Genomic DNA, 12,783 nt, shown 5'->3' with positions numbered 1-12,783 from the left:
AGTGACTCAGTCTGCGCTCTGTAGTACATACTGCCAAAGCCGCCCTTCTATACGGGCTGCCCCGGAGTGTAAAGCTAATGCAGAATAAAGTGCGCATGCGCAGAAGCGGTTCATAATGTGGCTGCCTTTGCGACGGTTAAATCAACGCCAATGCGTTTTGATCTCCAAAGGTATGAGTTTCCATACGTGTACCTGTATTTGCGTTATATGAGAAAGCGGAAACCTATAATTATCTTTTTAAATGTATCCAGCTCGATGTAAATTATCTGTTTTAATGTAGAAATTAAAGCATGTCGAAGCCCAGCTGTCAGCATGAGATACCAGTACCGGTAACTTATCAAGCTAGCTCAGTGAGCTAATATTAGATGAATATCAGCAGGTTTATCTGGTTGTTAGCTAGTTTATGTCGGCTTTATCTGTTTATATCAATAAATAACCAGATAGAAGTCAGATGGAAAAGTTATTTCACGATTTTTTTCGGACTACTGACCTGTGTGTTAATCTGTATCTATGTCAACCAATAAAAGTTTATTTATTTTGAACAGGACTGATAATGGCATGTAACATGTAAGCTGCAGAAGTAGTTGAAAATTAAAACAATGACTTATGAATAATATTCCTGAAACTGAAATGAGTTACATCAGTGTGTATGAAGGGATAGACAACTCATCACCAATATCAATATTATGTGCAGTATTGCTTTTTTTTTTTTTTAATTATCTTGTGCAATAGTCAGCGTCATGTGAAATATCGCATTCAATAGAATGAGAGATATTACTTTTCATATCATGTGCAATATTACTTTTTATTTGGGCTAACTCAGTGCTAGACTTCTGGGACGGAAAATGTGATATCAATATATCAGCCTATAGTGCATGCATGCGATATATCGGATACATAGATGAGCAGACTTTTTTTTTGCAATGATCCCTTAAAGGTGGTTAGTACTAGTAACAAAGATGCATTTGAGTCAGGATATTTTAGATATTTTACAGTGTAATGATGAATTTTGTCATCTAAAAATAACATAAACATAAAACGTTCAACTATATTTTGTAAATGAAAAAAACACAAATAGAGCAAAATATATGTAACCTGAATTAAAATAAATAATTAAATAGACATATTTTCCTCTGCCTTTAAAGCCAAGAAATACAAACAATCTGCAGCTGGTAGATCATTCATCCCCTGTCCTGAGGTTGTTAGTCCTCTGCAGTGGCCTTTGTTTGACTCTCACCTGCATCCCTTTGCTGCATGTCATCTCCTCCCCCACTCTCTGCCCCCCTTTCCTGTCCTCACTTCAGCTGTTCTATCAAATAAAGGCAGAACAGCCCCAGCAAATATTGAGAAAACAAACAAAATGAACCCTGGCACAAGAGTTTCCTTTAGGGTTAATAAAGTTATGTCTTTTTGAATGAACGATGAGCTTAGTCACTTTTTTAACGTGTCTTGTGTGCAATAACTGAGTAAAACTCAAGAGAAGGAAATTAATTGCTCTTTTTTGACCTAAGATTTTACAGGTTCCACCAATAAGCATCTGATCTTATTAGCAAAGAAAATGAAGTTACATGACAGCAGTTACATGATGTGTGATAAGCAGATGTGTTTTGAAACAGCAGCTGGACTCCTGCAGTTCTCTTCAGACAACTGCTGTACATGCAGTTATTACTCTGTACTCTGCTGATATGGTGGTGTCCTCTTCAGACCATCACATAGACACTTAATCCTGTCTGGGACTCTCTGGATGAGAGACAGTTTCAGGAAAAGGGTGTCCACTATGTATTGTATAGTTCACATAAATTGTAACCGCGTCAGATAAAGGGCAGCTCACAGGCATTTCCCAAAGGAAAGGGAAGGAAAAAAACATCCTGGAGGAGGAAGGCTGTCACAAACAGACATGACGCTGCACTAAGTAGTGTTTTCTGCACAGTTAAATTTGCTCCACCTCTCTGGACCTCAAGAGGCTCCAGCAGAGGAGGAAGAGTGGGCAGGCTAGGACAAGAATATCAGAGTGAGACAATCAAAACCATCCTCCTGCCAACCCATAACCTGTTAATTAAAGTAACCTATTCTGTTATGAACTGGAGACTTTTTTTCACAAAATACTGCGACTTAATTCTGGAGATCTTTTTTGTTTCTTTCTGAGAGTGGTGTACACATTGCGTCTGCATTTTTATTGGCTTCTGTATAGAATATCAAAGGTTTTTGCTTTTGTATGCATCATTAATAAGAATAATAACAATATGTGAGGTTGGGCTGAATAATTAATTGAAATTTTATTGAAATCTTGATATGGCCTGCTGCAGTTTTCAAATCAGAAGGAACACAGTATTTGTTAAATGTCTACACATCATACTCTACCCACTTTTTTATTATTGTATTGCAGGTTTTCACATAGTAGGTTCAAATTTATCACTAATTTCATTCATCCTGTCACATTTATATAGTTTTTGTTTGCTATAAACAGGACAAAAATATTTGCTTGGAACGCATCCCTGCAAAAATCACATCATAACCATTTTTTGGCTTTCAATAAATATGAGAATAATTATGGAAACAATGATAATTCCCCCTAAAATCACAGTTGCAATATCAGTCAAAATAATCATAATTTGATATTTATTCTGAATTGTTCAAGCCTAATGTGAGGACAGTAAAACAGATATCAACTGCATAATTAACTAATTAATGCTGCTCTACTTTTGTCTCAGCAGTGTGTGTCCACCAGCGGCACAGCAGTAGCACCGGGTTTACAGACGGCTGTTACGATGGCCTGTACCCCGGACACATCCAGACCAGCACCATCCAGAAATCCCTGCTGGCTGTGGGGTCAGGAGTGGCTGCACTGCAGAATCCCTACAGACATGGTGAGACACAGGTGGGCTGCAGGGCGGGCTCAGGCTGTGTTTTCTGTTATTGTTTCAGCTGGCCTGTGCAATATTACTTTTTATTAGGGCCAACCCAATGCTGGACTTATGGGACAGAAAATATATCTGCCTGTCGTGCGTGCAATGTATAGAATATATGGATGAGCAAACATTTTTTGGCAATGATCCCTCAAAGGTGCTAAGAACTTGTAACTTGCTGCTTCCTGTTATTGTTTCAGTTGGCTTATTCTTCTTCTTCCTCCTTCTTCTCCTTCCTCCTCTGTCTTCCTCTTTCGTTCTATGCTGCTAGAATTAAGGTGAATTATTACCCCCTACTAGGTTGGAGTGTGGACAACAGTTTTTTATAAAAATTAATCAAAAGAAAAAAGACACAAAATACAGAAAACAACAACAAAAGAAATCCAAATTCAGTTGATCTTCCCAGTTTCTTTCAAGTGTTTAATTAAACTTGGTTCTTTCGTTCCATGTTTCCTGATTCCTCTCTTTAATGTGTTTTGCCCTTGGTTTAATTAAAAATTCCTTCTCATTGGGTGTGGTAGCTGACTAATTATAACACATACCATGGTTTGCCTCTCCCTTTTCCTGCGTTTCCTGCCTTTATCTACTATCAAAATAAGGATGTGTCTCCCAGAGCCCGAAAAATACACAAGAAAAAAAAGCTTTCCCATGAACAGAAAGATACCACAGTACAGCCCAGTCTCTCTCTCTCTCTCTCTCTCTCTCTCTCAATCAAAAATCAAAATCAGTTGAATTAATTAAAGGGATAGTTCGCCCAAAAATGAAATTATCTGCTCACCCTCATGCTGATTCAAGGTCAGGTTTAGTTTTTTTTTTTTTTTTAATCCACAAAACACTGCTGGAGTTTCACAGGAAAACGGTGTTGCAGAATCTCACAAACAGCATTCACTTCCATTGTTTGGGAGATTCTAACTGAACACTGTGAAACTCGAGAAACAAAATCAACCAGACGCTCAGTAGTTAATAACTGAATTTTCGTTTTTTGGGAGAACTATCCCTTTAAGAACTTTTTTCTGTTCTGTAGCTTCTTTTAAAAAAAAAAAAAACTAAAAATCTCAGCCTTATTAGCAGATGGAGCTGGCTGATGAAGGCCACAAAATAAACAAAAAACACAAACTATTGCACAATTATTGTCTACTGCAATTTCCATAGTCGCAAATGAGCTTTCATGTTCAATTCAACAAAATTTATTTACAACTTCATCAGACCTGGAGAGGTTATTCTGTTATGTGGTTTGTAAATTGATGAGCTGTGGGAATTAATTGTCAAATTTATCTCTCTTTAGTAATAAATTCTGTAAAATTCTCTAAATAATTCAGTGCAGATTTTGTGTTTAAAGATCCTGTAGCACAGATGAGGATTTGTAAGACTAAATAAGGAAATAAGGGCCTTTGCTGTTAAGTTACAGCATTCAACAAGTATGTGAGCATGATGATTAAACCTCTTCAGCCCGCCTGCGTCCTTGACATGCCTCAGATTATTGGAGCTTGAAAGAATGAAGTGATACCAACCGTGGGGGACAGTACCTGATTTTCTTTTCTCAAGAACAGTAACTCATTCACGGGCTTGTGTTCCCTGGAGACATCTGTTTACTGCATTTGCTTCGACAATGTCCTGGAAACAAATTATAATAAATGCCCCGAAACTTTCAGGGAGGAAGACACCTGTCACATATGATGCTCAGTTTAGAGGCAACAGGTGTCTTTGAAGAACGACTCCTTACTTTAAAAATCAACCGATACCAGTCCTTAGTATCGGTTCATCTCCAGAAATGCTGGATGCCTTATTAAAACACAATTACAATAAAACCATTTATTTCTGTTTGAACCTTCCTGCCTGGTAAACTACAAGGCCTTTTCAACTCCCCCATGAAATAAAGACTATCTCTTAAAACATTCCAGACTCCAAACTGAGATAAATCAGCTGACATCAGCCCACTTAACATTTTCAGACATTTTGTCAGGCCTAAAAAATTCTCCTTCAAAGGCACAGACATCATTGAACAGATGCTCACAGGCTGAGTAGTCACTCCTCAAGATGACTAAACTGAACCTCGTTCAAAATGGGTGGAGTTCCCCTTTCAATCAAGTACCTAGGTACATTTAAGGTAAATAACATGCTCTATTTTAGGACAAGGTGCAAAAATTTGACAAGCCACGAAATGTAAACTGATCAGCCACAATGTTCTTGTTACTTGTTGCAAAGACACCTGCGATGGGGTGCGATATATTAGGTGTTTATCAGGAAAAGAATCGGTCAGTGATGGCTTGAAGACTGGGTCAGAGGATCTCTAAAGCAACAGGTCTTGTGGGAAGTTCCTAGTATGCAGTGATTCATACCAACGAAAGTGGACCAAGGAAGGCCAACTGAAGAAGCCGAGGGATCTTGGGTGCCCAGTGCACGTGGGAAGTGAAGGATGGTCGATCTCAGAGACTACTGTAGCACAAGTAGCTGGAAAAGTCACGTTTGCTGTGCTAGGTCCATGCCTTGATGCGTTGGAGCTGATTTACTGGTGGAGGAGGACCTACACAACATTACAATATTAGGCAGATGGTTGTAATGTTGTTGCTAGTCTCGCATAGCCGGACGTTTCTCCACAGCACTCAGCGCTGGACAAAGGTCTGGCTCCACACATACACATTCTGCTGTAGGAGAAAAACTCCCCGCCTTGTTTGCACTTCTTTAAACAAATCACAAACATCTTGGGCGGCGCCAAGCCCAGAATGCAGCGACAGTGCTGCTGCGAAATAGTGTTAAGAGGGAACTTGTTTTGGTGGAACATTTGCACGTCAGGAGGTGAGCTCTGGCATTAAAATGATGGTAACAGCTGTTAGCTTGTTTACATTAGCATCCCAGGTGCTAATTTGCTGTTTTCAGCATGTAGGTTGCAGCTCAGGGGTTTGTTTTTTTTGGTTGTTTCTTGTAAACTTTGAAAACGTAGACGCAGGCGCCGCTATGTCACTTGGAGCGAGTGACCAATGGCAGGGCTTATACCAACAGTGTGCATCTGGTGAGTCAGGCTGTATCGTGGCTGATCGGTGTATATTACCAGTGTAATAAAGCTGATCATCTTAAAGTGGAAATGTACATAAATTTAGAGACATCAGGTGTTAAAATGAAGGTTTATCGTCTGGAAAATCTCTTTATTGTCATTTAATATCAATTAATTCCATGAAACTCTCCCTACAGACATGGTGGCGGTTCTCGGGGAAACGACGGGACACTTAGCGTTAATCAATCTCAGGGACAGGATGAGAAACGATCCGGAAGGCTACACCATCCTAACGTGAGTCCCTCAAACAATCTTCACTAACTAGTACTCAAATGACGATGGCGATCTGACAGTTTTAGGCCCTAATAGATCCTGATATTAATTTTATCCCAGATTGCCCAGCCCTAATTCATATTTAGGTGCTTTTAAGTCACATTTTTTCTCCTGTGAATGAAATTTGGTTTTGTCTGACCAATTATTGCAGAGAAAGGCCCAGGATCAAGCTGTCTACGCTTGACCTGAACAAGATGGCGTCCCTGCCTGACGGCTCTTTTGGAAGAGAATACCTCCGTTTTCTGGAGGACAATGTGAGTGTCTGTTGAATTGTTGTAAAACTCCACACACAGAAAGTTTCGTACTTGCTTTACATTTCTTACTGCCGATTTCATCATGTAAACACATTTCCCCTGAAATCCCTCCTGCAACGTTTCTCTTTCACGTTCACTCATGCATTCACTTTCCTTGTGTGTCAGCATGTAACCCCGGACTCGAGGGCAGATGTAAAGTTTGTGGACAACGAGGAGCTGGCTTACGTCATGCAGAGGTACAGAGAGGTGCATGACTTGCTGCACACCTTGCTGGGCATGCCCACCAACATGCTGGGTGAGTTCAGAGTCAGCCATTGCACCTCAGGTCATGACCATCCTACACAAAGTCAGACCTAAACGTGATAGAACCTGTTTTAGTAGTACAATGAAAAGATGATGATGTGTGCATGGCAGAGAAAACCAGCTGAGGGGAACATCTGGAGCAGAGATGTTTGACAGCCAACAGAACAATGAAATTCTCATGAACTTCATTATATCTCTTCCAGGTTTTCCAGCTGCCTTTACGCTCTTCCTGCTTTTCAAAGACCTCACCTGCATTATTGAGCTGATCACATAGTAGTGGATTGATTCTCTCTCACACTGACCTGAACATAAACTTTTTAGACTTCTCTAAAAAAAGAGGGAACATGTTTTGAAATAGGACTTGCATCAGAGGAGTTCGATCTCGACACACTCGACCGTTGAATGGTTTGGTTCTTTCTTCTCCTTTCATCTTGAATGATCTGGATGTTTCTTTGTTCTTCAGGTGAGGTGGCAGTGAAATGGTTCGAAGCCGCTCAGACTGGGCTCCCCATGTGCGCTCTCGGAGCTGTGTTGGGGCCACTTCGGCTGAACATGAGGTACAACACGAGTGTTTTCCCCGGGCTTTCAGCTACAGCTCAGTACTGGACTACCAAGACATTCAGCAGTACCTGTAGCACACCAAGAGTTAGTTCCAGTTTGAGTGACTCACTAAAACCTCTGACAAACCCATTGGTTTCTTGTCTTGATGGTAGATGATTTGTGAAACTTTCACAAATCATCTCGATTAGTCATTCGAAAGAAAATCAACCGCCAACTGTTTTGTTAATCATCTCAGCCTTTATCAAGCAAAAAGCTGCTTCCACTTTATTAAATGTGAGGATTTCCTGCCTTTCTTAGTTATTTCTGATGAAGTAATTAAAGAGTTTTTGAGTTTTGGACGGTTGGTTGGACAAAAGAAGCTATTTGAAGATGTCACTTTGGGCTCTGGGAAATTGTGATGAGCATTTTTCAAAATTTTTGGCATTTATAGACAGCAAATAGAATGAACACAGTTGACAGATGAATCAATAATAAAAGTAAATGTTAGTTGCAGCTCGGCTCACTTAATTTAGCACAGGCTTTACAAAGTGAGGTCACATAGTATCAAAAGGGGACAAGGTCCTCGTAGGGAGGAGGTCATGGTGGTTGGTTGACTGTCTCCCAGGAGACTGGGCTTTGTGTCCTCTGTGAAACCAAAAGTCAACGTATACTTTTTATTTCTAGACCTAACTGACCTATTATTTCCAGATTTCAGTTCCAGTTTCGTTAGGTCAAGGAAACTTTCATAGTTTGGTTAAAATAATAAGTCATTGTTGACCAAGGGTATGTTCAGACACCTGTGGACAAAGCATAAGGCTCATTTTCAATGGATGCTGGCGAAACCGACAGCCAGAAACTGACTGATGTTTAAATTCCACCAGGTGCAGCTGCGTCGCATTACGGCTGCACCACCTGGAGCTGATCGCAGCCATTCATCCCAGAAGTGGGTCTCTGCTTCGAATACTTGCCGGGTCTATTTTTCACAGATGCCGCATCAATTAGCACAGAGCAGATCGAACAGGCAGGAAGTCAGACACAGAAAAAGCAGAGAGAATCTATTTAATTTTCAAAATAATAGACCCTGTGCAGACTCATGATCACAAAGACAGACAGAAAAGAAACTATTTAACCACGTAGCCTGCTTGTCCATTTTAGAAGCATGAAGAGCAAGGAATGAGGACCTAATCAATAAAAAAAACATAATCAGGCGAGCAAAACGCTCCACTGCTGAAATGCTTCTGAAACGCTGCTGGTGTGGCTTGCAGTCGTGCGGAGGACGGATCAGAACCGTGGCGCTGAGCTTGGTGGAATCAACAAGTGACACTTGTGGCTGTGTGTGTCGGGCGTGACGCGCTACACATCAACGTCGAGCTGGACTTTTCCCGGCGCTCTGCGACAAATCTTGTGGAGTTTTAAAATCTAGGGATACCATCTAGGCACAACCTGTTTTAATTAGTGATGAATTAATTATTTTCTCAATTAACTTTTATTTTAAAAATCCCAAAACATAAAAAAATACTAAAAATATTATTTTGTTAAAGAATTTTAACGATAAATCGATTACAGACATAGTTGCTGGTTAATTTTATTTTGTATTCTAATTGATTAATCAGCCAATCATTTCAGCTCTGCCTGGTGGTCTTTAATTGCCCTGAATGTTGCCTCGTAACTACATCCCGTACAAGTTTACTCAACTCTGAGAACAATGCAGCCTGCAAAATGTTGCGTCAGAGAGGAATGAGTAACGTATTGCAAACATCCGGTAAGCTTTTGTCTTTTGAAGATTTACAAATGATTAAGATAAGATCGTACCAGTCCACAGACAGCTTTATGACATACCAGTAAAATTGTTTTGTTATGTCTGTGGAGGACGGCATTATCATCAAAGAATTTTTAGTTAAATTCTGGGAAGTTTTGCACACACACACCCGTTCCTGTTCCCATTTAAAAATTGTAGAGCGCACACACCCTTGAGTTGCACCTTTGCGAATAGATTTACGGTCAGACGTTTGCTTTATTTACCTTTACGTCTAACTCTGATACAGAAGGAAAAAAAATTGTTTCAGTTTGTCTAAATAAACAAAAGTCTGAGCAAACTGAAGCACTGACAAGAGGAAACACTGACAATTATTTACCATACCTGCCGTTACAGTGAACAATGGCTGTAAAACGTTTCTGTAAAACATTCACTCTTCCTCATTCATTAACTGAACTTCCCTGTGATTTCAGGGCGCTGGGCTGTGGGCGGTTGATTAGAAATTAACAATTAGATCATAATTGTTGCACAATGCCGAAACATTCCTTCCTTGTGTCGCCTTCTCCCAGCCGTCTACAGACACTCCTCACATCGTTGGGTCCCTGGGCTCTGCAGAACGGTCGGCGGTCCCGCTGCATCCTCAGCGTCTTCTACGAGAGACGATGGGAGCAGAGCCTGGAAGACCTCCGACAAGAGCTCAACATAGAGCCGCCTCCTGTCATACTCGGTGCCAGCAGCAAGAGGAACACCTGAGAAAGACAGGAAGAAAAGATTCATGATTCAGGGGTGACTGGACAAAGGATTTTTACTAGTGGACAAACCACAAATAAAAAAGAACAAAGTGTACTGTGGAGTTTTTTTTTTAACAAGGATGTTAATCGTTAGTGAGGAAGTGGAGAAGTTCTGCTCTTGGCAAACTTTGGCTTGTCCCTCCCTACGTCCTGACCGTTTAACTTTGAAATGTGAATCATCCTGAATGAAGCAATTTCTATTGAAATGTTGAAGTTTTTATCCTCCGCTGATGCTGCGGGTCTGGTTCAGTGGGTCACGTTCAGTTGCCATCTGTGTGTATTTCTATCAAGGACTGAAATAAATAAAAACAATTCATTTGTCAATTGTTAAGTTGGTATTATGTGAATTTCCTACAGCTACCAGGTGCAGGACACCATCACGGATGTGTGGGAAGGGAGCAGATGTTAGCCTTTAAAAAGTCCCCACATCAGTGCAGCCACTGCTTTTATCTTCTGACTCACTTTTCTATCACATACTGTAATCTAAATAAATATATGACTCCTCACAGTAATAATCAACAGGAAGTCAAACTGTGTCGCTGCCCAAATGGTGTCACTAAATAACCTTTAGTTTTTCTAGTTAAAAGCATGTTACTGGTGAGAAGCAGTTTCAGAGGTGTTAACAGGGTTTTTTTTTTTTACTTTCACAGCTCAGAAAACAGGAGGAGGACAAAATATGTTTGCAAAACTGTTGACGTTCAACTTCGTAGCCGTCTGTCACGTCGTACGTTTAGTCCGCATTTTGCTTTAGACACAACCTGTGATTGTATGAAAACATCAGTGGCGAAGTTTTCAGATCCTTAAGTAAAAGTACTGATACCGTGCTGTAGAAAAAGTAAACGTCCTACGTTGATAATGTAACTTAAAGGGTTAGTTCACCCAAAAATGAACATTCAGTCCACAAAACACTGCTGCAGTTTCACAGGAAAATGGCGTTCCAGAATTTAGGTGAATGGTGATCAGTTTTCAAACAGAAAACGATCGAAAAAACCACAAACAAAATGCCTCCATACTGCTCGTCTGGGGTGATTCAAGTTTCCCAAAGCCCCGACATGACAAACTGACTTGAAAGGCGTCATTTACACCATATTTTTAGCCTGAATCGTCACTGTGGATCCGTAGCTTGGAGCCATGTTCTAGTGAGCATGCGCACAGTTTGTACTTGGTGTGTGTGACGTGACGATGTGCGCAAAACTGCATGTCTGGGCTTTAGGAGACTTCAGTTACACCAAACAAGCAATATGGAGGCATTATATGAACTCCAGCAGAGTTTTGTGGACTAAAAAACTAAACCTGACCTTCAACCAGCATGAGAGTGAGTAGATAATGGCTGAATTTTCATTTTTGGATGAACTATCCCTTTAAGTAAAAGTACATAAGTGTCAACAGAAATATGAACTTAAAGTATCAAAAGTGAATATACTAATAGAGAAAAAAATGAGGTTATATCTTATTTAATGGATTTTTTAGAATTATGTAGTTGGTTGAGGTGGAGCTAATTTTTGTTTTTCGCTGTTTTTATTGGCCTGCAGCTATTATAGATTAGCCAGAGCTTAAAGTGTCACCTTCACATGTTTTACTTTACAGTCTAAACCTTAAAATCATTCAGTTTGCTGTAATTTAAGTCGAGGAACGGCAACAAATGCTGAAAACATGACATTCTGTGGCATTTTGCAAGAACCGACTCAAACAATCCACCATCAGAACTGTTATTATTTTTAGATAATTGAATTATCAACCAGTCGATTACTCATCTAATCCTTCTGAGCTCAAATCTTATACTGTTTGTTTTGAAGTTTATGTTTTTCATATCAATTATAAAACGTTTTCGTGTGTTAAAGTATTTCCCTGAAGTATAAAAATCAGGGCATTGAAATACTTCAGTAAAGAACAGATACTTCAAAGTTAAGTACAGTACTTGAGTAAATGTACTTAGTTACTTAGTTGCATGTTGGTGAAAAGTGCATCATGGATATGATAGATATATTAACCTCTATATTGAGTGTGTTCAACTTTATGTAAAGGAGCAAAAACCTGCTGCCATGTCTCACTCTTACCAGCAAAATGCAAATTAAATTTTAAGTTATTTTTAAATATGTCATTATTATTGTCATTATGATATTTACTTTTCTAGGCACGATATGTCAGGAGACCACCTCTCTAAATAAATGTCCAGTCTCGATGTGGTTCAAATGACCTGTGTAGGTTCAGAATTTCTCTTAAGTCCGTTTTTATTGTTCTCCCAAATTCAATTAAATTTGGGACAATCCCAGAAAGACATCCTCTCAGATGTTACATGACATTTCTTAGACACTGAAAAGAAGATTATTAAGTTGTTGAAAGCCTGGAGAAACACCTTCACATGTGAAACACAGACAGTGTAATACAGTAAAAAAAAAATTTACATGTTTTTAAAAAAGTAAATCACCTATTCCGGAGAATTGGGGCAAATCATGTCCTAGAAGAAAACACAAATTAAATATTAATACAAATACTGTAAAGAAAATTTGTTCTTTAGGGATTTATATAAGTGAACTATATGTAATTTATGAAATATTTTTCTGTGCTATAATAATCATCTTTGTTTCAAAATAGATTTTTTTTAAATGAAAATGTTGGGTCTTTTTATTGTGACCCAGATTTCTGTCAGCTCCGTCAGATTTTTACAAAAACATGATTTAATCAGGCATAAATATCAAAACTAAATGTTTTTTAAAAGTGCATTTTGATTAGCATTAAGTGAACTCAACTATTAAAAAATGTCTGCTCACTATGACTGTACTGAAATGATGCAACATTTTGTCAACTCTGTAAGATGGACAATCTGAGTCTAGACTGTCCTGTTACAAGGTTTTATAGTTTAAGAGTTTAATTTTTTAAAATATATTTTCCACCATTATTAAAGAGT

General features: G+C 39.1%; 2 protein-coding genes across 2 annotated transcripts in view; both read left to right on the top strand.

The window, feature by feature from the left end:
- The window catches only part of fbxw5 (F-box and WD repeat domain containing 5), a 43,450-nt gene extending 40,596 nt beyond the window's left edge, over window positions 1-2,854 (top strand). The window contains exon 11 of the mRNA XM_084745787.1: window positions 2,715-2,854. Within this exon, the coding sequence (XP_084601913.1) occupies window positions 2,715-2,742 (28 nt within the window). The 3' untranslated portion in view covers window positions 2,743-2,854. The remainder of the gene's footprint in view (window positions 1-2,714) is intronic.
- On the top strand, window positions 116-10,206 carry coq4 (coenzyme Q4 homolog (S. cerevisiae)). Its single transcript, XM_084745791.1, has 7 exons — window positions 116-170; window positions 2,712-2,867; window positions 6,096-6,192; window positions 6,383-6,485; window positions 6,651-6,780; window positions 7,252-7,345; window positions 9,654-10,206. Exons 1-7 carry the CDS (start codon window positions 116-118, stop codon window positions 9,835-9,837), a joined length of 819 nt encoding a protein of 272 aa, XP_084601917.1. The 3' UTR covers window positions 9,838-10,206.
- Window positions 10,207-12,783: the final 2,577 nt, after the last annotated feature.

Source organism: Lutjanus erythropterus, chromosome 20, assembly GCF_056507025.1.
Source record: "Lutjanus erythropterus isolate fLutEry1 chromosome 20, fLutEry1.hap2, whole genome shotgun sequence".
Classification (NCBI taxonomy): Eukaryota; Metazoa; Chordata; class Actinopteri; order Lutjaniformes; family Lutjanidae; genus Lutjanus; species Lutjanus erythropterus.
Note: the sequence above shows the minus strand (reverse complement) of the source record. Positions and strands in the feature narration are given on the sequence as shown.